Source organism: Molossus molossus, unplaced genomic scaffold (genome assembly GCF_014108415.1).
Source record: "Molossus molossus isolate mMolMol1 unplaced genomic scaffold, mMolMol1.p scaffold_m16_p_35, whole genome shotgun sequence".
In the NCBI taxonomy this organism is placed as follows: Eukaryota; Metazoa; Chordata; class Mammalia; order Chiroptera; family Molossidae; genus Molossus; species Molossus molossus.
In genome coordinates, this window is record NW_023425372.1 from 1,064,783 (window position 1) to 1,088,681 (window position 23,899).

Sequence of the window (23,899 nt, forward strand, 5' to 3'; positions counted from 1 at the left end):
TGTGTGTGGCCCAGGGGGTGGGGCAGGACGGCGGGGGTCCTACCACAGCCCTGGACAGGCCCCGGTCAGAGTCTCGGGCTCCACCAGCAGAACCCAGCGCCCTCTCTGGACGCAGTGACCAGAGGCTGTTCCGGGTCCTGGCTGCGGATGACCGGGCCGCACCCATGTGAGTGGGTGCACAGCCCCCAGGGGACCCAAAACCCTCAGGGTCCGCGAGGTTGGAGGGCTGGGCCAGGCGCTCCACCGTGAACCCTGCTCCCCCGGGGGCCCCAAGACGTGAGGGTGAAGGACCTTGGCTTTGGGGGGGCGCCCCCAGACTCTGCCCGCGGGCAGATGGGCTGCAGCCCCAGCCGCTGAGACTGGATGGTGCTAACTGATGTGAGGTTGGTGCAGGGCCACCCCAGACCCTCACACACACGCACACACACAGGACCCCTGCTCCGTCCCGGGTCCGCGCCACACGGCTGGGAGGGGGCAGCGGCACCGGCCGCGCCTGGGGAGCTGGCTGGACGCTCTGGCTAACAGTCTGCAGGGGCTCTGGGCGGGTGGACGGACATCTGCCATCTCGCACTGGTCGGGGCCCTGGGGCCGCAGGCACGAGCATCCCTTCCCCGAGCCCACGTCTGCAGGGAGAGATGGCGGCAGGACCAGAGTGCGTCCGAATCACAGGTGGGGAACCGCTGCTCCGGAGGGGTCTTCGCCTCATGGCTGTGGCGTCACGAACAGTGAGCTCCTCCCTCCGCCAGGACGTCCTCTGCCTGCTGTCCGTCCGTCGGCCTCGCGCACACACACTGTCCTGGGCCACGACGGACCCGTCGGCCTCGCGCACACACACTGTCCTGGGCCACGACGGACCCGTCGGCCTCGCGCACACACCCTGTCCTGGGCCACAACGGACCGAGCTGCCTGCGCCTTCACTGGGGCTTGGAGGACCTGACTTGTTTTTTTAAATCCTCTCCCGAGGATGTTTTTCTATTTATCTTCAGACAGAGTGGGAGGGAGCGGGGGAGGAACATCGATGGGGGAGGGACACATCCACGGGCTGCCCCCCGCAGGACCCCGACCAGGGCCAGGGACGAGCCGCAACTGAGGCACGTGCCCTCGACTGGCATCGAACCCGCGAGTCATTGGTCCGCGAGCCGACGCGCTCACCGCTGAGCACACTGGCCAGGGCAGAGGAGTTTGCACCTCTTCCCGCCGACAGCCAGGCCAGTACGGATGCCCACTCTGCACTCTCCGCCCAGCTGGCCGCACGTGTGGGCCCCGGCGAAGAGCCCGGCGGCCGCCCACTCCCAACAGCAGCAGTCCCAGACCTGGGCTCTCCGCACACCACGTCCAGTGGCCCAGAGGGTGCAAAAGCGTCTGGTGTGCAAGTCACCAGACTCCCAGCCAGCCCGCTGCAGGCCGCTCCCTCGGGCTGGGTCTCCAGCAGGAGGCAAGTGTGTTCACGGCCCCCGGAGCACCGCCCCCCGCAGACACGAACCCGGAGCACCATCCCCCGCAGACACGAACCCGGAGCACCATCCCCCACAGACACGCCCCAGAGCTCAGCCCCCCGCGGACACGGCCCCGGAGCACCGCCCCCCGCAGACACGAACCCGGAGCACCATCCCCCACAGACACCATCCCCCACGGACACGAACCCGAAGCTCAGCCCCCCGCGGACACCGCCCCGGAGCACCATCCCCCACAGACACGCCCCAGAGCTCAGCCCCCCGCGGACACGGCCCCGGAGCACCGCCCCCCACAGACACGCCCCAGAGCTCAGCCCCCCGCGGACACGGCCCCGGAGCACCGTTCTCCACAGACGTGCCCGCCAGCTGGCTGAGGGGCCTGCACGCCTGGCTACCCTTCTGCGGTCCACCTGTTGGTCCACGTACTTCTCACCACCTCTCCCAGCGACGGCCACCCCGCCCGGTGCCTCCCACTGCTTCTGTTGTCCACCCCCTCGGGTGCCCCCCGCGCTGCCTCCTGGTCTGCACTGGACTGCGGCTTCCTGGCTCCTCTGTCCCGTGGTCACTCTGCAGGTGTGAGGCTGGCCCGAGTGTGGAAGGTGGTGCCGAGCACTGGCAGGGTGGGGGGTGTCAGGCCGGGAGGAGGCACAGTGGTGGGGCCGCTGTCTCCTGGGGGGGTGCCAGCAGGGCCTCTCGAGTGCCAGCCGGTCAGGGCTGCGTCCGCTCAGAGCGCCGCCTGCCTGAGCACCCGGGCGGTCAGCACGAGGCTCCTCTGCGTTTCTGAAGGTCTGTCCTGCGTCCTGGGCATGGTGGCCCACCCTGGTGAGAGCACCCTGCACCCCCTTGCTCCCGGCCCGTCTCTCCTGCCGCCCCCCCCCGACCGTGCTGCTGACACCTCTGGGGGGGCTCGGTCTCCCCGTTTCCGCGACAGAACCCTCCCCCTGGCTCTTTGGCCAGGATGTGGGTGATCCCTGCATGCTGCCCCCGTCCTGGTCTCTCCACGGCCCCATCTTGGGGTCCAGCCTCTGAGGCCCTGGCCCCGGCGCCCCCACCCCTCAGGCTCCAGCGTGGAGTCCACAGCCCCAACTCTCTCCTGTGCCGGGGGCAGCCTGCAGCACGGCCACACCCCAGTCACACCTGCCCCCTCACAGCCCCGCGGGGGGCGCTCACCCCTGAAAAGAAAAGGCTGAGCTGATGGCAGGCTCCACCCAGAGGAAGTGGGGCCCGAGTTCCGACGGGGGACAGAGCTGGGGGGGGTGCCCCCAGGCACGCGTGACGTGTGTGGCCAGGCCCCCCCCGGTGGGCAGGGACAGGCCTGCTCGGCCCCGGCGCCACGGTCTCAGGGGACCCGCCTCAGCCCCACTCTGGGCGCTGCCCAGCCGGGACGCCTGGAGCCCGTGGTGAGCGATGCCCCACTCCCCCTCGGACTCGCCCCGAAGCCTGCTGTCTGTTCATTATGGGAACTGCAGCTTCATCAGCAAAACAGAGAGGTCACCGCCGCCCCTGGGGAGGGGACTCCGGACGGAGCCGGCCAGGGGGAGCGGGCAGCATGACCTCTGCGGGAGGGAAACGTCCATTAATTAATTACTTCTCACAGCCGACTCAGTTAGACCCCTGGTCACCTGCGCAGGACGCGCGGCAGCAGGCAGAGAGGACTGGGCCATAAACGAGGCTCCGGGGGCCGGGCCGCTACCCCAACGGCTGCCCTGGGCCCAGGGCTTCGCCAGGCAGAGAGCCAGCCACGGCCTAAATGTGTTCTTCACGTTCGGTGACTGAGATGAAGTTACGGGCCCTGTGGGGACAATCGCCGGCCCGTCTGGAGGTGACAGACACACCAGGTGGGTCTTGAGGAGGGACTCAGGACCGGCCTCCCCAGCCCCGGGCGGGCACAGCAGGCTGCCCCTGAGGACGTCGGCCGGTCTCCAGGGCCCGGCGGGGAGCCCGGCAGGCAGCGGGCTTCTCCGTGTTCCCCAGGGGACAGCAGGAGGAGCCCACGGTGGCCCTGTGTGCGGGAGGCGCGCCTGGCTCCCCAGTGGCATCTCCTCCTAAGGTGGTTTGTACCCAGTGTGTGAGCAGTGACCTTCTGAAAGGTTCATCCACATGGACACAGTCTCCACCACCTGACACCGGTTCTTCCAGGGACCTCCCACCAGCACAGCAGACGGAACCCCAAGTGCCCGCCTGCTCCCTCGTCTTTCTCCAGAACCTTGAAACTTCACCCAACGGTCACCTAAGAGCTGTCACCGAGGGGCAGAATGTGCCTGGTCCCGGCAGCGCCAGGCTCCCCGGCTTCGGCCCCAGGCTACGCCACGTGGCCACAGGATACCTGGAGGCAGGTGCTCTGGGGCCCAGACCGGCTCCATCGGACCCCAGGTTGTCCTCCCCCCACCCTCTGATGGGCTCCTCCTCCCCTCCTGGAGCCCCCAGAATGCAGGGGCAGCTGCAGGGTGGAGAGCCCAGTGTCAGGGACAGTGAGAGGTGTGGTCTTGGGGACCCTGCGGCCCCCCTCCTCCTCTGGCCTGGCTCCAGGCAGTCGCACCCTTAACACCCCGACATCTGAGTTCATTCCCATGGTCTGTGCCGTGTTGGCCCTGAAAGCCATGTGGTGCCTTTTACCCTTCTCTGGGACGCCTTCTGTTTGGGGTGATTCCTGGACAAGACATTCAAACACAAAGCTCCCTGGAAAGACACGGCTCCCGTACGCGGCTCCGCCGTCATTGACTGTAGACAATTAGTATAAAACATGTTATTACCCCAAGAGGCAGCGAAATGCCCGCACCTTCTCCGCGACACAGTCAGTCGGTTTTATTGGCAGGATGGGTTTATCGGCAAAGGGCACCTTGGTTTTCCAAATCATCGCACAGTTACGGGGACGTCTTCTCTGACCCCCTCTGCCGGGCGCCGCTCAGACCAGCTGGAATCACTCCCGGGAGGGTTTGTGCGTTAGGAGAAGTCGAAAGTGGCCCAAGGTCCTCTGCCCGCCACGGGCCTCAGGGTCCTGGATGCACTTTGCAGGGGGGTGTCAGCCGCTGGGGCCCAGCCAGCCGCACCAGGTCTCTCTGGAAATTCTCCGCACATGATGGTAGGGTTCAACGGGCCCACATTACTGGGGTCTCGGCAGGCACCCCACTGACAACAATTAACACGAAAAGGCGCCACTGTTTGAAGCTGGTGGGAATTACAAAAGGTTAAGAGACTAACTATAAACATCTTTTTGAACATGAAGTCATTGCGCTTTGTTGCTAGAAGCTGGGTGCTGGGATTGAACCGAAGTTGGGTTCAGGACCCCTGGAACAGTCCACATTCAGGATGTCGTCTTTTTTCTCAATGAAAAGCATATGTGTCCTTGGAAGTCCCGAAACAAGCCACCGAAACACCGCCCGGCAACAGGACGGGCCTTTTTCCCTGCAGACACCCTCCTCCTGACCCCCCAGCACTGCTGTCTGTGTCCATGGTCACACAAAGACGCATATAAGTTCTGTGGTTTCTCTCTTCCCTCCCTGCCCCCTCTTCTGAGGTCTGTCATCTGAACCCTACTTCTTTCTATGTCTCTGGGTCTGTTTTGTTCATTTTATTCCACAAGTAAGTGAGATCAAGTGTCTTTCTCTGATTGGCTTATTTCGCTTAGCAAAACGCTCTCCAGGTCCCTCCATGTCGTCTCAAAGGGTAAGAAAGCTTTCTTTCTTACAGCTGCATAGTACTCCATTGTGTACATGTACCACTGCTTTTTTATCCATTCATCTACTGATGGACACTTGGGCTGTTTCCAGATCTTAGCGACTGTAAACAGTGCTGCTATGAACATGGGGGTACATATATTCTTCCTGATTGGTGTTTCAGGCTTCTTAGGGTACATTCCTAGAAGTGGGATCACTGGATCAAAGGGCAGTTCAATTTTTAATGTTTTGAGGTAACACCATAGTGTTTTCCACAGTGGCTGCACCAGTCTGCATTCCCACCAGCAGTGTACTAGAGTCCCCTTTTCTCCACACCCTCGTCAGCTCTTGTTTGATGATTTGTTGATGGCGGCCATTCTGGCAGGTGTGAGGTGATACCTCATACTCCTTTTAATTGGCATCTCTGATGATTAGTGACGTTGAGCATTTTTTCAGGTGTCTGTTTAGGTCCTCTGCCCATTTTTTAATTGGGTTCTTTGTCTTCCTTGTGTTGAGTTGTATGAGCACTCTCTATATATTGGAAATTAACCCCTTATCTGACGTATCATTGGCAATGATGCTCTCCCATACAGTGGGTTCCCTTTCCATTTTGATGGTTGTTTCTTTTGCTGTGCAGAAGCTTTTTAGGTTGATATAGTCCTATGTGTTCATTTTTTTTCTTTGTTTCTCTTGCCTTAGGCGTTGTATCAGTGAATATTCTGCTGTGTGTGATGTCTGACATTTTGTTGCCTACATTTTCTTTTAGGATTTTTATGGACTCACCAGTCACATTTAAGTCTTTTATCCATTTTGAGTTCATTCTTGTGTATGGTGTAAGTTGGTGGTTTAGCTTCATTTTTTTGCATGTAGCTGTCCAATTTTCCCAACCATTTATTAAAGAGGCTGTCTGTACTCCACTGTATGCTCTTGCCACCTTTGTCAAATATTAATTGAGCATAATGTCTTGGGTCCATTTTCAGGTTCTCTGTTCTGTTCCTTTGAGCTATATGCCTGATCTTGTGCCAGTACCAGCCTGTTTTGATTACAGTAGCTTTGTAGTATAACCTGATATCCAGTATTGTGATCCTTCCCACTTTGTTCTTCTTTCTCAAGATTGCTGTGGCTATTTGGGGTCTTTTTTGGTTCCATATAAACTTTTGGAGCATATGTTCCAGTTCTGTGAAATAATGTCATTGACATTTTAATGAGGATTGCATTGAATCTATAGATTGCTTTGGGTAGTATAGGCATTTTAATGATGTTAATTCTTCCAATCCATGAACAAGGTATATGGGAAGCCGAGTTTTTAGAGGGTTTATTTTCTTAATTGCCTATCGGATAGGGAGGAAGGACTCTGAGCCGAGAACCTGGTCCCAGTGGGAGTGGGGTGAGAGCCAGCTCCTGAGTGGTGGGGGCGGGGCTGAGACCCAGAGGCCTGGCCCAGTGGGTGGGTGGTCTTCGGGGCTCCCCTCCTCTGTGCAAGGAGTCGGGTTCCACACTCCAGGTTTGGAAGCATGCAAGGGGCCATGCCTCCTTCCACCCAGAGAGAGCTGGGGGTGCCGGGGGAGGGGCGCTGAGTGGCAGACCCCAGCTGTGGCACGTGTCTCGAGAACACGCAGAGACGTGGAAACACAGGCAGTGACTTCAGATGTGAGGCTGTGAGCCGTGCACGCTTGGCCCTCGAGGTGGCTGGAGCCTCCTTCCGGCGTCTCCTGGCACAGCTGCTCACAGGGGCGGCCAGAGCACCTGTGGCACAGGTGCTACTTCCAGGTGGTGCTCCCAGGGGTGGCTGCACATTGGCTGCACATGCCACTCATCAGGCAGCCCCGCCGTGCTCCGGTGCTGACCTCCCGTCCAGCTGGGACGCCGAGGACGACCACTCGGAACAGACCCGTGGCTCTGCCTCCACCCACCTGCTCAGGACCTGCAGTGTGAGAGCATCCAGGGCCAGGGTGGCGGATGAGGGCCTCTTCTCGTCCTCGAGTGACCCTGTGGTGGTGTGGAGCACCAGCTCCTCACCCCCGGCACTTGGCACTGGCCCTGGCCATCTGGTGGGCCCCGCTCCCTGGGACCCTCATGAGCCGGACGCCCCACTGGCAGGACGGCAGCCATCTCCCACACTCCCCGCTGCTGGTCTGAGACCCGAGCACCTCCACGGCCCACTGGGACATCTCCCTCGGGTTGGAGGGAGAGGCGCCGCGCCTGGTGGGGCTCCCCAACCCCTGCGCTCCCAGCGGGGCCCAGGCGCCGCCTGACAATGGGCTGCTCATCTGAATCAGAGCACTTGGTGGAGAGGCTGCTGGACACGGAGCCCCTGCTCTCCCTTCTCAGGACCAGAACCAGGGTGCAGATGGCAATGGCGTTCCGTCTCCCTGTGGCCTGGCGAGGTGTGGTGCCGGAGCTCCCGAGTGCCTCAGGCTTCCCCTCCGCTAGCGGGGACAGGGGTGTGACGGCTGGTGCTCCTGCAGCCCCCCAGGGCCAGGGGCTGCCTGGTGATCGGGGAGGCCTGCCCCCGCCTCTGGACTTTGAGGTGAGATGTATGTCCACAGAGGGGCTCCCTGGTTCAGCTGGAGTGGCTAGTCCTGCAGAACATTCGGGGTGAACTGTCCCACAAGGGAAATGCCAGTTTTAGAAGAAAGAGTGGAGAGGGGCCCCTTCCTGCCCACCCCCTGCCGTGATGGGGGCAGGAGGGGACAGCGCAGTGGGGTGCCCGGTCAGCAGTCCTGGATCAGATGCTGTTGTACCCTCACTTTACAGAAAAGGAAAAGTGAGGCCCAGGGAGGTGCAGGCAGGAGATGGTGGAGAAACAGCCACGCCCACTAGGTCCCAGATGCACCTGGGGCAGGACCAGGGCCCCACGCGGCCTCCACGGGGCCAGGATTTCAGCGGCAGCTGGGATGCTGAACGGGTGTCACAGGAACAGAACCATGCCCCCCCCTCCTGTGGCCAGACACCCCGTGCTGCCAAAGCCAGGGCCCTGCCGGGAGGCACCGGTGGCGCCGAGTAGTACAGCCCAGGTCTGGGCCTGGTCTCCTGGGCCATTGGCCTGAACCCCTCGAGCAGGAGGCGGGGCACACCAGTGTTTTTACGCAGAAACATGAGACCTGCTCATGAGGCCACTGAAATTGCTTCTGTAAGCTGAGGGGAGGGCAGACGATGGGGTCGTGGGCCAGGCCCCCCAAGTTTCCCCAGGACCAGCTGCCCCCCAGGAAACGTCCTGGGGAAGGGACAGGCCCCATGTCCTTCCCTCTGTCAGGGTCAGTCTGGACGTCTGTGCAGTCACAGAACGTTAGCTTTGCCCATGACCCTCCCCACGCGTCCAGGGTGGAACCCTAACTGTGGGGTTGGGGGCTCTTCACAGGCCGAGGAGAGAGCATGAAGGTCCCCAGGCCTGGGTGTGTGTAACTGCCCATGGGGACCCCGAGCCCGCTCACTGAGTCACACTGCTCCCCGCCAAGGTTTTGGGGGCAGCCATGCTTCCATGGGACAGCACAGGGGCCCAGGTGGCCCCCAAACAAGGCATGGCTGGGATGCCTCCACCAACTCATGTTCCCTGCTAGGAGCTGGGTGCATTTGCGCGTGAGGGGCGCTGAGGGGCAGTGGGGGCGCTGAGGGCTCTGTACCCCCAGCCCGGGAGGCGGCAGTGGCACTCCAGCAGCCCGGCTAATCCCGGGTCAGCTGTGGTGAAGTTGGTGGTGCCTGCCTGTCTGGTGGGCACAGGGCTCCGGGGCCACATCTCCAGGGCAGCCGGGAGCCAAGTCCACATAGAGATGCTGGCCCGGCGGGACAGGGCTCAGCCAGAAAACCAGGCGAGCGTGCAAAACCATTAGGGCTGCAGGCCGCGCAGGCAGCCGGGACACCGGGGCGGGGCCACAGGGTGGGCGTCACGCTGGGGCGACCCATGTCCTGTCCAGGCTGACCGCAAGCCCCTCCAGGCCAGCCCCTTCTCACAGACCCAGAAGCAGCCCTGAGACCACCGCCCAGGGCTGCGGCCACCACCAGACTGCGGGAGTGAGGAGGAGCGAAGGGCCCCGTGCTGCGTTCACGCGGCGCCAGGACTGCTCACCCCACCGTGGGCGCTGGGTGTGCGGGGAAAGGGCCTGGACGCCCAGGGTGCACAGTCAGCCTGCCAGCTCACCCGGCGCAGGGCAACCGGCCAGGACGGTCCTGTCTGCTGGGCCTGGGCACCGCCCCCGGACGTCCGGTCGCCCTGCTCACTGTGCCCAGGTTCTGGGCACCTGCTATTCCCAACACACTGCCCACCTCTGACCACTCGGTGAACTCCACTCACCAGGCAGACGGCCGGGGGGCTCACCCTGGCCATGCAAGGTGTCCGGTGTCAGCGCCGCCCCCAGGTCCCCCTCGGGGGGCAGTGAGTGGGCCCCGGCATGTCCCAGGGCAGCTCTGGGCTCCAGGTCTCTGGACGTGGGGCTCAATAACGGGTAGGTGATGCACTCGAACCCACTGCGAAGGGAACACAGGCTGGGCTCAGCTCGGCACCAGTTGGCTGACTCCTGGCTGTGGGGGACACGGTGGCCCGGGGCCATCCCGGGGGGGGGATCACTGGGGACCACCTGAGACCACACGATGGGGGGCAGCCCCACTGGGTGTCCGAGGAGTTCTGCTTCCCCTCTGCTAGACTGAGTGGATGTCTCTGGTGGCTGCGTGTCCAGGGCTGGGGGCCGCGCGGGGAGGCCCAGGTGCAGCAGCGTGGGGCGTCCCCTCCAGCTGAGGAAGCCCTTCCCTGCCCCGGCACCTGTGCTCACAGCGGGGTCTGGATGGGCGCCTCCTGTCTGTCCTCGTCCACTCTGAAGAAGCTGACCTCCGAGCGGGCTGGCAGCTGCACGGACCTGACGCCCGCTGAGATCTTCAGAACCCGGCCGTCCTCACCTTCCAGGAGGAGAGAGAGACTCGGTGCCAGGGGCAGGAGGGCTCAGAGCAGCGGAGGAGCACCCTCAGCCTGGCCCGGCCCGGCCACGTCCCACCCGAGCTCTCCGCACCTCTCTGCGTCCCTGCGCCTCCCAGCCCGGCACCAATAAAAACGTGTTTAATCAAACAAACAAAAGTAAACATAAAGACACAAACAGGTTGAGGGAAAGGACGGAGATGCTGAGACCAGACAAGGGAAAGCTCGGTGGCTGTGTCGACACCACAGGAAGCAGACGGCTGAGCCAAGACAACCACTGGGGATAAAGGCGATTTCACAATGATAAGGAGTCAAGTCATTACATGGCATAAAAATCCTACATGCTTATGTTCCTCCAGAGCATCGAGGTAACGAAGCAACAGTTGATAGAAATGAAAGCAGAAATACACCCCCCCACAATTATAATCTATAAATAATAATCAATTATGTCTATAATGGATAGAACAGGCAGACACAAACTCAGCAAGGGGTAGCAAACTCGAGCAACAACGGCAACAAAACACGCCCGATTGACTTTTAAAGAATATTCCAAACCAAAGAATATTCTCAGTGCTCACAGAACATGTCCCCAGACAGACCATACATATTCTGGGCCATACAACAGGTCTTGATAAATTTAAAAGGGTTCAAGATTCACAAAGTATGACTCTTACCACATGGAGTTAAATGAGAAATTATTATTAGAAAGATCTTTGGGAAATGAAACAATATGTTTCTAACTTACTCATGGGTCCAGTAAGACATCAGAAAGTATTTTGAATGGAATGGAAATGAAAGCACAAGATAGGAAATTTGCAGGATGCAGCTAAAGCAGTGCCTAGAGGGAAATTTGTAGCAATAAACTCCTATACTAGAAAAGGTCTGAAATAATCTTGCTTTCCACCTTAAGAACTAGAGAAAGGACGTTAAATTAAATCCATAGTAAGGAGAAGCAAGGAAATTAGTAAGGCCAAAATAAGAACTGATAAAATAGACAACAGAAAACAAAAAGTTGGTAGCTTATCAGTGAAATTGATAACCTCTAGCCAGAGGAGTCAGAAAGAGAAGAAGACAATAATTCACACTGGAAACAAGAGAGGTGATATCACTGCATCAAAGGGGCATGAACAGGCTTATGTGATACACCTGGCAACTTAGATGAGAGGGATGAGAGGACCTGAACGGGCCCGTGTGTCACAGACAACGCGGATGCCACGCACACCTTCGGGATGGTGCCCGTGAAGAGCGCTGTCTGTGGAGTGGAGTCAGGCCTCACGCTGTCGGTGGGACCAGAAACCAGTGCAGCCTTTCGGACAGCACTCTGGCAGCTCCTTAGAAGTTCAAACATAACATACCGTGCGCTCCAGCAACCCTGCCCACGGGTATTAAAGGAACTCACGCACCCACAGGAGTTTTCCCGGCAGCCCTGTTAAAGGAGCCGAACAGTGCGAACAAGCCGGTGGTCTGTCAGCGGTGGGCGGGTGACAGGCGTGGGGTGTGGACGTGACAGAAGACCACTGGGCGGGGCAGGAAAGGGGGCCCACAGGTGCAGCAGTGTGGCGATCCGGAAATGGTGTGAGTGGACGCAGGACAGCAGAGACACCCCCCGCACGACTCCCAGGAAATGCCCAGGGGAGGAAGGTCCACAGAGTGGGACGGCTCTGGCCTTGTGGGGCTGAGCAGTGGACGGGCGGTGGTGGGTTGAGGGGTCTTTCTGGGTGAAGGAAACTCTCAGTTGGCACTGTGGTGTGGTGGTGGTTGTCCGACTATAAATTTACTAAAATCATGGAATTGCTAATACAGACGAATTTTGTGGTATATAAATAATATCGCAACAAAGTTGTTGAAATAACCCGATCGTGACTGAATCTACGGGGCGCACACTGCACCTTGCAGCGTCCTCTCTGAAGCCCGCTGAGCGAAGGCGAGTCGCTGTGCACCGGGGATCTTGTGCATTTATTAGCCGGGGTCCTGCTCCCACGGTCTCTGGTGATGGGGGGGTGCCTTTCTGTGGGCACGCACGCCCGGTGGGAAGGGCTGTGGAAGTCGGCCTGTTCATCCCTGCACCGCCACAGGGCTGAGCGGGTCACTTAAGGAGCAGCCCAGACAGGTGGAAGTGTGTCCTTGCTTGATTACCCCCGGAGGACGAGGACCTCTCCTCTCAGGCTGAGACTGGCCCACGCAGACGCACGCTGGTGCACGCAGAGCCGCGGTCATCATCCTCTCCTTCTGTGAGCTGCGTGACAACCGCGGTGCACACGGGCACACAGAGCACGCAAGCTCACACGTGCTCACATGTGCTCGCATGCATGCTCACACGCTCACATGTGCTCACATGCATGCTCACACGTGCCCATTCACACACGTGGCTTCAGGCTTGGGAACCTGACACCTGACCCCTGTCTGTTCCTCTGGAAAGGTCAGCCACCATCTTGGGGATGCTTACTCTCGGCCACTGTCCCGTCGTCCTGCTGCAGCTGGACGCCCACCGTGAAGGAAGAGCCGTGGGCCACGTCCATCACCTCTGGGCCCAAAATCACAATCCTCGTGGCTTGTGCTGGGGGAGAGCAGAGGCGGGGTGACTGGGTGCTGTGCCACCCGCATGCCACCTGCGTGTGTCTGAGGGAGCCGCGGGTGTGGGTCCCAACCCCAGCAAGCCCTCTCCCTTCGGCTTCCCTGCCCCGGGAGGGGCTCTGCCTGCAGGCTGCACACCCAGGACTGCACAGGCCGGGTCCCCAGCCGGCTGCCCGTCAGCAAAGTGGCCCCAGCTGTCACTGAGACGGACAGTGCCGCCGTTCCGAGGTTGGCTGTGACGACCTGCAGCCGTTCTCTCGGGACTGACGGACTGCACTCAGGGGCCACAGAGTCTGCCCCGAGCTGGGGGAGCGGCCGCTCGGTTGGGATCACACTGGATGGACCGGCCCACCTACCCCTCTGCTGTCAGACTCGGGCCTGCATCTCCAGTGTCAGAGTCTGCCACTTGGTGTGGGTGGGTCCCCTGTGCCAGGACCCGCTGGGGTCTGCCCCCCAAGTGACAGCCTCACACAGCACAAGGCGGGGGGGAGCACGGGCTGAGGGCTCCTGGAGTTGCCAGCGACCCACCAGGCCGGGTACGTGAGTGCAGGGTCATGGGAGGACCTGCAGGACCTCGCCAAAGGACCTGGTGAGGCCTGGGGGAAGGTTGGGGGGCACCTACCCACCGGGTGGCCGTTGACCCACAGTCCCCTGTAGACGACCCCAGAGCAGTGGGCCATGCTGCCCAGGCCACTGAAGACGCCGCTGTGCCACTGTCCCTGCGGAGAACAGCCCGGATGAGTGCCGCCCGGTGGCAGCCGCGCCCCTCGTCCCCAAGCCCCAGGTCCCAGGGCCGCCGGAATCCACGCCATCCTGAGGGCGAGAAACTGCCCTGCCTTTGAATGTGGCCCAACTGCCAGCAAAACGCATTTCCCTCTGCTTTACGCAGCCAGGAAGTTTGGGCAAACGGCGCACACGGGACCGCACACAGAACACGCTCAGAGGGCACTTCCAGCACGAGGGTCCTTCCAGGGACAGACGCCCGAACCTGCAGGAGCCAGGGCCCCGGGGCCGGGAGCATCTGTCCTCGATAACGAGGAGGCCAATGAAGACCCGCGGGAACCACACCGCCAGCGTGCACGCGGAGACCGGCTGGCTGCTCCCCAGGCGGCTCCCCCGCCGCGCGCGCTCAGGGCACACAGCAGAGGGGCAGCAGGAAGGTCATTCCTGCGGACGTTTCAAGGTTGCAGTGGCTTCTGATTGCGGATTAGTCATCGTCAGGAGAAATGTAGCTGGCGGGTTCAGGCCTAGTTCCCCTTTTGCAGAAACTGACGAGGCCCTGGTTCCTGCCTGGCCCTCCAAGGGGCCCAGAGGCTCAGCACTCCGCGGGGCGCAGCCGGGGTGCTGCCCACAGGGGACCCCAGTCTCCAGGACGTGAATTGCACGCTTGGGGAAGAAACACAGTGGAGGAGCGTGGCCGAGGCCGGGCTCCAGCTCCAGATGCTCAACTTCTCTCCGGCCCAGGAGGGGCTGGTGCAGGCGGGCCTGTGCGACTGGCCCCTGCAGCCTGCAGCCCTAAAGAGCTCAGACACCCCAAAACCCCGGGAAAGCACTTTCCACAGGCTGTCTGGAAGAGGCAGGCACTGGGTACCAGGAGCTGGGCAGCTAGACCACGTTGAGAGAGGCCTCCAGCCCCAGCTCAGCAGCTCAGCCTCCAAGCTGGGGCGCCAGACCACGGGCAGCTCTGTGGGTGCCTGGCAGCGGCTGAGAAACAACAGCTCACGGCTGCGGGAGGGGCTGGCAGCCAGCCGCAGGTGCCAGGTGGGCAGAGGTGTGGCTGGCCCCACAGGAGGCCTGGTGGCCCAGGAGCTGCAGGGTCAGAGAGCTGAGTCAGCCGTGACGGCTGGCACCTCCCGAGCCCACGCACCAGCTGCGTCTGGAATGCTCAGTGCCAGGCGTGCAGGCGTGCGGGTGGTTCACCCACGTCCCCTGAGATGCATGGGCTCCCCCGGGACTGCAGCCACCCCCCCGGGGCGCTGTGCTCCCCTCCGGGGCTGATGGGGCGAGGAGGAGCCCACCCAGCAGTCGCAGAGGGCTGCCTGTCCCTGGTGCCAGCCTCCAGCAGCATCTACGGGTTCGTAGGGCTGCCAGGATGGGCACTGCACACGTGTCTGCGTGGGTGTCGTGTGTGGGCATCCGCGTGTGCGTGAGGCGGGGGCTGTCCCTGGGTCAGGGTGGGGACAGCCCCGGGCGGGCACAGCACCCCAGTTCCTATTTGCTGGCAGGTGGTGGGTAACCTTTGCTGGTGCAGAAGCTGCTGGGTGCTTCCCTCCCTCCGGGAGGTCCCCTCACTCCCTCAGTTCTGGGCAAGTCCTGCAGCTCCCTTCCCTGGGTCAGGGTCATGCCTGTGCCCCCCGATGGGAGGCAAGCTCCCTCGAGCAGGACGACACCCCTGGTACGGCTCCATGAGGAGGACGGGGCTCCAACGACCATGGACTGGCCACCTCCTCTCTGCTCACCCTCGGTGGAGGAAGGAGGGCTGGGAGTGGGTCAGAGCCTCGGGGGGCAGCCCGCAGGGCGCGGGGCTCAGGGCTCCAGCAGGGCTGATGGGAAGTTGCCCGACGAGCGAGGGTGCAAACTGGGTCAGTGTGCCCGCCAGGCCACAGAGCCACCGACACACCGAGGGCTGGGCGGAGCCATGCGCAGGCTGGCCGAGCGCAGTCCTGGCTCCAGTGCAGCACTCGCAGGACACGCCAGCGAGGGGCGTCACGGCAGCGTGGACCCCTCGTCCACGGTGCAGGCCGCACCTGGAAACCGCCCTTCCCCAGCTATGGGGCACGTGCCCAAATGTGAACAGACGTGAGGAACAGGACGAACGTATCTCAGCGAGGAGGTGGGCCCCGTGGTGTGGGAGCTCCTCACAGAGCACGGACCGGACGGGACGGACACATCACTGCTGTCCCTCCGCCCTGCCTGGGTGAGGCAGGCATGACACAGGCGGAGGGGACGGCTGGTGGCCAGCGCGGGAGGCTACTGGGGCCTGTCTACACTGCAGATAAAGCGGACAGTGGGGTCCAGCGTGGGGAAGGTTTGGCCAGCGAGGTGTGCCTGCTGCCTCCCCGACACGGGCTCCGCGGGGCTCTTGGTGTGGGCGTGGCTGGACGGTCCAGATCCCGCTGCTGGCCTCTGTGATGGCCCTTGGCCTCCACACGTGGGGAAGGGGCGCGGGGCGCCCCAAATGCGTCTGAGTGAACTGGGAACGAAGAGCTCGGTGCTCCTCTCGGGCAGCTCCCTGCCGGCCGAGGCGCTCTTCCGTGCCTGTGACCCCTGGCAGACCTGGGGCTGCACCTGGGCCATGCGTGCCAGCCCAGGGCCTGTCCCCTGCAGGGGGTGGCTCCCCTGCTGTTACAGACCCAGGGCCCGAGGGGGACTCTGAGATCACAGGCTCACAGGCAGGGTGGCCCAGGGCCTGGTCACCTGCCTGGCCCTGCGACTGTCCAGGGCTGGGGCCCCCACTTCCGGGCATGTCGGGGGCACGAGAGCGGGGCCCACACCCTGTCTCCACAGGCACGTCCCAGTCGCCAGCAGAGTCCGGGGTGTTGGAGGTTCCTCCGACTTAAAGTGGGATCTGTGACGAGTTTCACTGATGCGAACACAACTGCCGTCCTGTCTGGTGACGGCCGCCACAGAGCCCCACAGGGAGCGTGGGCCGAGCACTGGTCCCACGATGTCTGGGCCGCCCAGACCCGTCTCCCACGCACAGCCGAACCAGCCCAGCTGCTTCTCCCCGCCCGTGCTGTGTGCCTCTGGACGGGGCCTCCTGGCCGAGGATGGTGACAGAGGCACAGAGGCCCTGGTGTCTGCAGACGCAGGTGAGGAGCAGGGGGCTGGGGCTGGCGGGTAAAGTGTGTAGGCCTCCCCCGGCTCTGTGCCCCGAGCAGGGGTGCCGCCCCGCACGCCCCCGGGAAAGCCGAGCGGCACGCAGCCAGCATGCGGGGAGCCCCGCCGGGAGCCACACCCCAGTCACACTGGCCGAGGTTCCCCACCGGCTTGGCCACCTCCCTCCACCAGGCGGGCTGCTGGTCCCCCAACAGTGTGAACACACTTAGCGTCACTAACTGCGCACTCGAGAGTCAAACGATGAATTTCACGTCATGTGTATTTTGCAACAAAAACGTTTGAACAGCCCTGGCCGGTCTGGCTCAGCGGCTGAGCGTCAGCCTGCGAACCAGAGTCCTGGGCCGGCTCCTGCCAGGGGCACGTGCCTCACTCACACTCACAGTTTAAACAGGGTCAGAACTGTGTTCAGGGGAACCCAGGGAACAGCGGCCCCCGGGGACCCGCACTTCGGGGCCCATCTCCCTCTCGTGGCTCCATGCTGGCCGGTGACCTTTCACACCCAGAGGTCAGAGTTGGGCCCAGGAGGCACCCCCACAGCGCGGAGACGGGGTACAGAAGACGGCTGTGCTGAGTCCACGCAGCGAGCCCGAGCCGCCCACACGACCTCTGCCTGCCGCTCACCCCGGTGACAGAGGGGGCTCCTGTCTCACACAGGAAGGGTGAAGGGTCCTGGTGGCCGGAAACGGGCCTGGGCACAGTGCTGGGCCCGGAGGCTGGACTGGCCTTTCCGCTCGCCCCGAGTCCACCTTGGAGGGTGCTGGGGCCGAGTGCAGGCACTGAGCCAGCGCGGCCTCCCGGACTGTGCCAGGTGGGCCCCCTGGCCGCGTCTGTGATGTGGCGAGGCAGCTGCTCAGTCCCGGCCCCGCCTGCTGGCAGGACCCGCGGGCTAAGGCCGGGGCTGCCCATGTGGACACTGGCCGGGCACCACGCAACCCTGGGACAGGGGTCCCGCCTTGGGCTGCAGCCCTGTCACCTGCTGTCCTGAGCACGAGGCTCCGGAGGAACGGGCTCTGGAAGGGGTGTTGCCGAGCAGGGAGAAACGTGGGCAGTGTTGGAGCCTCGGGAGCCTGAGGGGAGACCAAGCTTCCGCCAGGAGGGACGCTCATCTGGAGGGTGCCCCACGCCAAGGACACTGCTGCCTCCCTCCAGGGCCTGCGGGATCCTGGGGCTGCAGCCCAGGGCACCCCAGCCCACGTCCAGCCCTGGCGTCAAGGTGGAGCCACGGCTACTGGCAGGGCTGGGCCGCCCCCTGGTGGCAAGCGGGCAGGTGGCAGGCACCGCGTAAGCCTGGCATATGCAGGGGCCCATCCCACACCCCGGCCTGGCAGCTGAGCCAGTTTGCAGGGGAGACCCGAGTGGGGCCCAACAGCGCCCAGACCACAATGCCCAGGGGCAGCCACAGCCCGCAGTTAGGCTCTGAGGTGGCCCAGAGGCCTTTGGGGACACAGCTTTTCATCACCTCCGGAAGGCCTAGCTCTCAGCCAGCCCTGTCCAGCCCTGAGGGGCTGCCTGGCCTGCATGCCGGCAACAGCACCCCAGTGGTGCCCGCAGCCCGGCATCGGGGGCCTGGGAGCGGCTGGAGGCGGCTCCAGCACTCACTCCCTGCGTGGGAGCCTTGGGGCCCTCTGTGCCTCGTTTCCTGTCTACGGAGCGACAGCCCTTCCTGCAAGGTGTTGGGAGACTGGTGCACGGAGAGCTCACACAAGTGACCAACTCAAGAGGGGCACTCTCGACCCTCGACCCAACCCCTGGCCAGCCCGCCCCTGAGCGACCCCAGGGTGGCGGAGCACGGAGGAAGGTCTGCCCGGGCCTCCCTGCGGTCGGTCCCCTGGCAGTGCTGGGCTTGCGGTGTCCGTGGCGAGCCCTATGTCTGGCCCTGAGCCTTGATGGACGTCCCCTCAGACAGAGGAGACGAGCTCCTGTGGGCACAGCAGCCACCACCGCACCGCCCAGAGCTCCGACGACACTCCTGGATGGCCCCGCGGTGGCTTTGGGGGGCACAGGCACCACCACCGCCCAGCTCAGGTGCTGCCTCAGTTCCCTCACGTCCACGCGATGTCTGCCAACAGGCCAGCACCTCGCCCTCCAAACCCCCAACGGCAGTGCACCCCAAGCGGGTCACCGGCACCTGTCCTGCTGACCACAGGACTCAGAATAATCTGAGGGGCCGTCCCGCCCAGCGGTCAGACCACCAGCTCCCTGCTTCCAGTCCGCGGGGGCCCAGGGCCCTGTCACTCTGCCGGGACCTCCGGGGGTCCCCAGCGCAGCCGCCTGCCCGCCCCTCCGGCTGCCTGCGGCGCTCTCCCCGCGGCCCTCAAGGTGCAGCCCCTCACCACCCCTCAGGTCTCAGCCGCTCTGCAGGGCTGGCGGGGCTGCGGGTGCACGCGTGGGCGCCCTGCCGTGGGCAGAGCCAGCACGCAAGACACACGGGACAGCGTCAGGGAGAGGGAATGGCGGGCCCTGTGGCCCGAGAGGCTCCCAATACCCCTGAACCTCTTCACCCGCATGCAGCCCAGAGCACCTGAGGAGACACCCTCTGGCGGCGTCCGGAGGAGGGTGAGGGGCACAGCGCCGGGCATGGGGCGCCTGCCGGCTCCAGGCCACCGAGAGGCATCTGTGCCCAGGGCCTCGCTCGTCAGATGCTTCCTGAGCAGCCAGGCCCAGCGGAGCAGAAGCGGCAGCCCCGCATGGCGACGGTGGGGGGCTGTGGGGGCTCAGGAAGTGGACCGGACGGGGGAGCACCTGGCCTGTAAGCTCCCCCAGTGCAGTGGGGACGGTGGGGGGCTGCGGGGGCTCAGGAAGCGGACCGGACGGGGGAGCACCTGGCCTGCCAGCTCCCCCAGTGCAGTGGGGACGGTGGCCACCCGCCCGTGAGGAGGCCGCCCAGCACCCAGGCCCCGCACCTCGTAGGTGGAGCCATCCGCGAAGCGCAGCACGCCGTGGCCCTGCCGCTGGTCCCGAACCCAGTCGCCACGGTACTCATCGCCGTTCCTGAGGGACAGACGTGGCTGCTCTCAGGCCCGGAGTGCGGTGGCAGCCCTGACTCAGACCAGCCCCTCCGACTGGGCTCAGCACACGCCATGGGGACCGAGGCAGAAACAGGCCCCGAGCAGACGGCCCAAGCTGCTGTGGTGGGGGGCCAGGCTGCCGAGGGGAGCAGGCTGGGCGCTCGGGGGCTCGAGGACAGCCGCCAGCCCTGACGAGCACGAGGCCCCGGGCCCTCAGGGGTGCAGGACTGGGAGAGGCCGAAGGGGAGAAAAGGGGGAGGCGAGCCTGCAAATCCCCAGGGCCGGGTTCGGGGTGAGTGAGTGACCCGGGAATTGGAGAGGCCTAGTGTCCAGCCCATGGCGGGGGCGCAAGAGGCCTCTGCAGGCCGCACCCCACTCTCCCGTCCCCAGAGGTATTCTGCTGGGGGTCCAATGTTCTCCTACTAAACACACCGACAGCCAACTGCGGTGACCGCGGACAAGTGCAGAATCTCCCCCCACAGTTGGCTGTGATGATGGGCCCTGGGCTGGGGTCAGGCCTCGGCCACACTCACCGAAAGGCCGCGTGCCCTTGGCCGTGCCGCTTGTTGTTGTGGAATGACCCCTGGTACACGTGTCCGTCCTGGTCCACCAGACAGCCGTGTCCTGGGAGTGGAGAGGCCAGTGTCACCCTGCGCCGGCTGCAGGTGGAGCCTCTGGACAGGAAGGTGGCCAGGACAAGGCAGGACCCACAGGACCCAGCACCCGAGCCCAGGAGCCGGCCCTTCAGGGGATGGAGTGTGCGGTTGGGACGGTGCTGGCGGCCACAGTGTGGGTGGAAGCGCCGGAGTGAGGGCCTGAGACCCACGCGGAGGCAGAGCGCCCTGCTGTCTGCGGGGTGCCGCTGCCACGCGGTCCTGACTGTGTGCAGGCGTGTGCGTTTGGGGACCAGCAGCGGGACTGGATGGCCGGCTACAGGCAGAGGAGACGCTGTGAGCCGGTGACCGCAGCCACGGCTCTGGACAGTCGGAAGTGTGAGGCCACCCCTGCTCCTGACGTGAGCAGGTGTTTGCACGTCTGTGACTTCCCTGCGTGCCTCTGGGGGCAGCTGGGCTTCTAGCAACTGTGAGCCTTTGGCTCTGCGCCATGCCCATCGACCGCCCACCCTCCTGGGGCACGGTCTGCCCCCAGCCCCCAAGTGTGGCCTGTGGTCTCGCTCTGTGCAGCAGGGTGAGGACGTGGCTGCGCTGAGGCCTCCACGGTGCTTGCAGTGGCCCTGGGAGCCCTGAGGCCTTGGCGAGGACCCTGGGGACCACCAGCCCTGGTCCCACCGTGCCTGCAGCCATATGTATGGTGACCCCGCTCGAGGCCAGAAGACCTGTCCAGCTGAGCCCAGGCCAGCCTGCTGACCCCAGGACTGCAAGCCACTAGATTTTCGGTGGCCTGTCTCACAGCAGCGGCCGGCGTCACAGACGGCCCCGCACACACGGTGCTGTGCCAGGCACGGCTCCAGGGGCAGAGAGCAGCACTGTCACCTCCTTCCCACCTCCAGTCAGGCTGGCGCCGGGCTCCGGACCCCAGGGGACACAGGCACCTTGGTCAGAGCACAGGCCCCCGAGCCCGCCCAGCCCACTGGGGCAGAATGTCAGTGGGTGCCTGGTGCCTGGTCAACACGCCGAGTCCCGCTGATGCCAGACCTTGTCTCACGCCGTGGGACAGCTCCCCTTCGTAAAGTCCTCCGGCTCCGTACTTCATGACGCCGTGGCCTTGCGGCTCTCCCAAAACAAACTGACCAGAATAGGTGTTCCCTGGGATGGATGAGGAGGAGGGGAAATGAGCGTTCAGGGTCCGAGCTGTTTCCCGTGTCCCCTGCCCGTCCCCTGAGCAATGGTGGCAGCAGGGCCATTTCAGAACAGTCTATTACTGACTCTGGTTTATGAGGGAACATAGGACCAGGTGGGTCCGGACCTGCCCTATTGGTTCCTGCAAAGTCTGCTGATCCTCGGTGGGCACCGACATACACAGGGTCTGTGGGGTGAGCCTTCTCTCCACTAAGGACTGACTACCGCCCTTGCCCACGAGGGTCTGAAGGTCTGGAGACAGCCCTGGCCAAGCTGTGGGCAGCATGTTGCCACCCTGCTCCAGGCTGGCACCTACTGTTACAAGATGCCTCAAGGAAACCAGGGTCCCCAGTGTACAGATGGAAGTGCCTTCCGCACCCAGAGGGAGATGGTTTACGAGAAGGGAGTCAGCGTGTCGCCACGCGTCTCCGGAGCTGACCTGTCGCGGCCCAGTACCGGCAGCCTTCTCCTGTGATCTCCCCGTCCACAAACTCTCCTTCGTAGTAACTTCCGTCCTTAAACAGCAGTTTCCCATGGCCTGGTGAAAGAAATTGGGACGTGACGTCACACAGCGGTCAGGAGTGATCACGGGCGCCCGCACGTGGCCGGCTGTTTTTCAGAGAGAAGAGCTGGGCTTCGAAGTGCTCAGGTCGCTGCGTGTGGCTCCTTCTCCGCCCAGCACCCGCATATGCACCGGCCAAGAAAAATGTTCCTGACACAGGACTAAGCACCCTGCTGTCCTGGCCGGGTAACTGCAGACCCGCTGAAAGTGCAGAGGAGACCCCTCCCCTACACCTCCTCTCGAGGGACACAAGGGCACCTCGCCCCCGTCGGTGCGGGGGCAGAAGGAGACAGTCTGTGGACACAGGTGACACTGGAGAACGCATTTCAAAAAGAAGGATCCATTCAGTGTAGGCCAGGCTCTGAGAAGTCTCAAGTACCAGTCTCACGCCCAGCCTGGAGGAAGAGCTGGAGATCTGAGTAAAAGGGAGACGTCTCTGTGTGACAAAAACACTACAATAAAAGTCAAAAGGTTAAAATTATAGAAAATACTGGAGCCAACAGGTACAAAGCTCCTAGAAGAAAACAGCAAAGGACCGAATCTCCCGCAGAAAACCAACGGAGGGCGGGTGTGAGCTGGCAGAACCCACACAGGCAAAACGTGAGCAGAGCTGTGGACTGTCTGGGTGCTGCCTCTGGGGAAGCCTCCAGATGACTTTTACTGACACTGCCTCTGTGTCTGAGACTTTCTACAGGAGTGGGTGAGCCTTTCTCATAGAAATAAATCATGAAGACAACTGCTGTCACTTTAACTTGGGCAAAGACGAACCAAGACTCCAGGGAGGATTTCCAAGTTGCGGTTTCCCTGCCTCTGAGAAGGTGGCAGACCGAGAAGTCATCTTGTCCGGGGAGCCCCCACGCCACAGGAAATGGTGTTTCCTGGACAACAGCGACAGCATGAGGGCCCAGTCCCTCTGGCACCCAGTGCCACCTGACCACCCCAAGCTTCCGAGGAAATGGGCTGCCAGCTGCCAGACGCTTCTTACCGTGGGTCTTCCCTCCTCTCCATTCTCCTTCGTATCGAAAGAAAGAATTAGGGTATATGTAGATGCCATAACCTGAATATGGGGGGGAGAAAAAGGTGCAGAGGTGAGCCCCTGATACAGGTGATCTGGCTGACCTCCAACACACTCAGATGGGGGCGGTCTGGGGACACTGAGGGACAGCGTGCAGCGCCCTCTGGGGGCTCCCAAGGTGTCTGTGCCGGTCACCTCCTGTGAAGTCCCCAACACGGCTGCCTGAAGCTTCAGTCTGGGGACAGGACTTTTCCTGCTCACTGTCCACCCACCCACTCCTTTCTCCGTGCACATGGTCAGTGCGGAGAGGCAGGCCCAGTGGGAGGCCTCGAGAGGCGCAGCGGTGCGGGGAGCGGTGAGTGGGAGGGTCGGGAGCCTCCCTAAAGAGGGGGCTTTGAGCTGAGCCTACTTAGCCGGAAGGTGAGGGCCCAGAGGGGGAGGAAGCCGGCCTGCACTGCTCTGTCGGTCAGGACAGAGCCCCGCTCCTGGCCCTCAGCTGCTGAGCGCACCAACCCCGCCTCCATCAGCCCCCTTGTAGGCAGGCACTTGGGGGAGCGGTTCTAGGGAAGTGTGGGCGTTACCAGACTCCTGCGTCTGCCAAAAACGGGGGTCAGGTTCACCCTGAAGAGTGGTTGTGGACTTGGGGTTCACTCCAGACCCTTAACTCGAAGACCAGTTCCTATCAAACCTCTGAACCGCGAGCCCAGGCTCGGGTCCCTCCCGGCTCGGTGTCCAGGCCCCGGGCCCCTCCCCCGCCCGCCCCGCGGGGCATCAGCACACACGGAGGCGCGGCCCCTTGCAGGGCCGGGGTGACAGGGCTCCGGGTGCCACCGGGGCTCGTGGAGGTTCGCGTGGGGAGCCCCGCCGGGATCGGGGGGCGCGGGTTCCGGCCCCGAGTCCCTGCCCACCTCCCTCCTACCCAGACGGAGCCCCCTCCCTGTGGCCCGACCCGGGCCTGCAGCCGTTACCGTTCTGCGGCGGCCGCCCGGGCGGGTCCCGACGCTGCAGGCGGGAGCTCCGGCTTTCTTGACTGGTGGCCGCCATCTTGCCGCTAGAGGGTTCCCTTGGCAACCACTAAGGCTCTT

General features: G+C 63.2%; 1 protein-coding gene across 1 annotated transcript in view; it reads right to left on the reverse strand.

The window, feature by feature from the left end:
• MORN1 (MORN repeat containing 1) overlaps positions 1-23,858 on the reverse strand; it is a 36,669-nt gene extending 12,811 nt beyond the window's left edge. The window contains exons 1-10 of the mRNA XM_036281427.1: positions 23,783-23,858; positions 22,785-22,856; positions 21,677-21,775; positions 21,094-21,204; positions 19,972-20,062; positions 19,334-19,421; positions 13,213-13,309; positions 12,463-12,573; positions 9,877-10,000; positions 9,402-9,574 (exon numbers count right to left, since the gene is read on the reverse strand). Coding sequence (XP_036137320.1) covers positions 9,402-9,574; positions 9,877-10,000; positions 12,463-12,573; positions 13,213-13,309; positions 19,334-19,421; positions 19,972-20,062; positions 21,094-21,204; positions 21,677-21,775; positions 22,785-22,856; positions 23,783-23,858 — 1,042 coding nt within the window. The remainder of the gene's footprint in view (positions 1-9,401; positions 9,575-9,876; positions 10,001-12,462; positions 12,574-13,212; positions 13,310-19,333; positions 19,422-19,971; positions 20,063-21,093; positions 21,205-21,676; positions 21,776-22,784; positions 22,857-23,782) is intronic.
• Between the last annotated feature and the right edge of the window lie 41 nt (positions 23,859-23,899).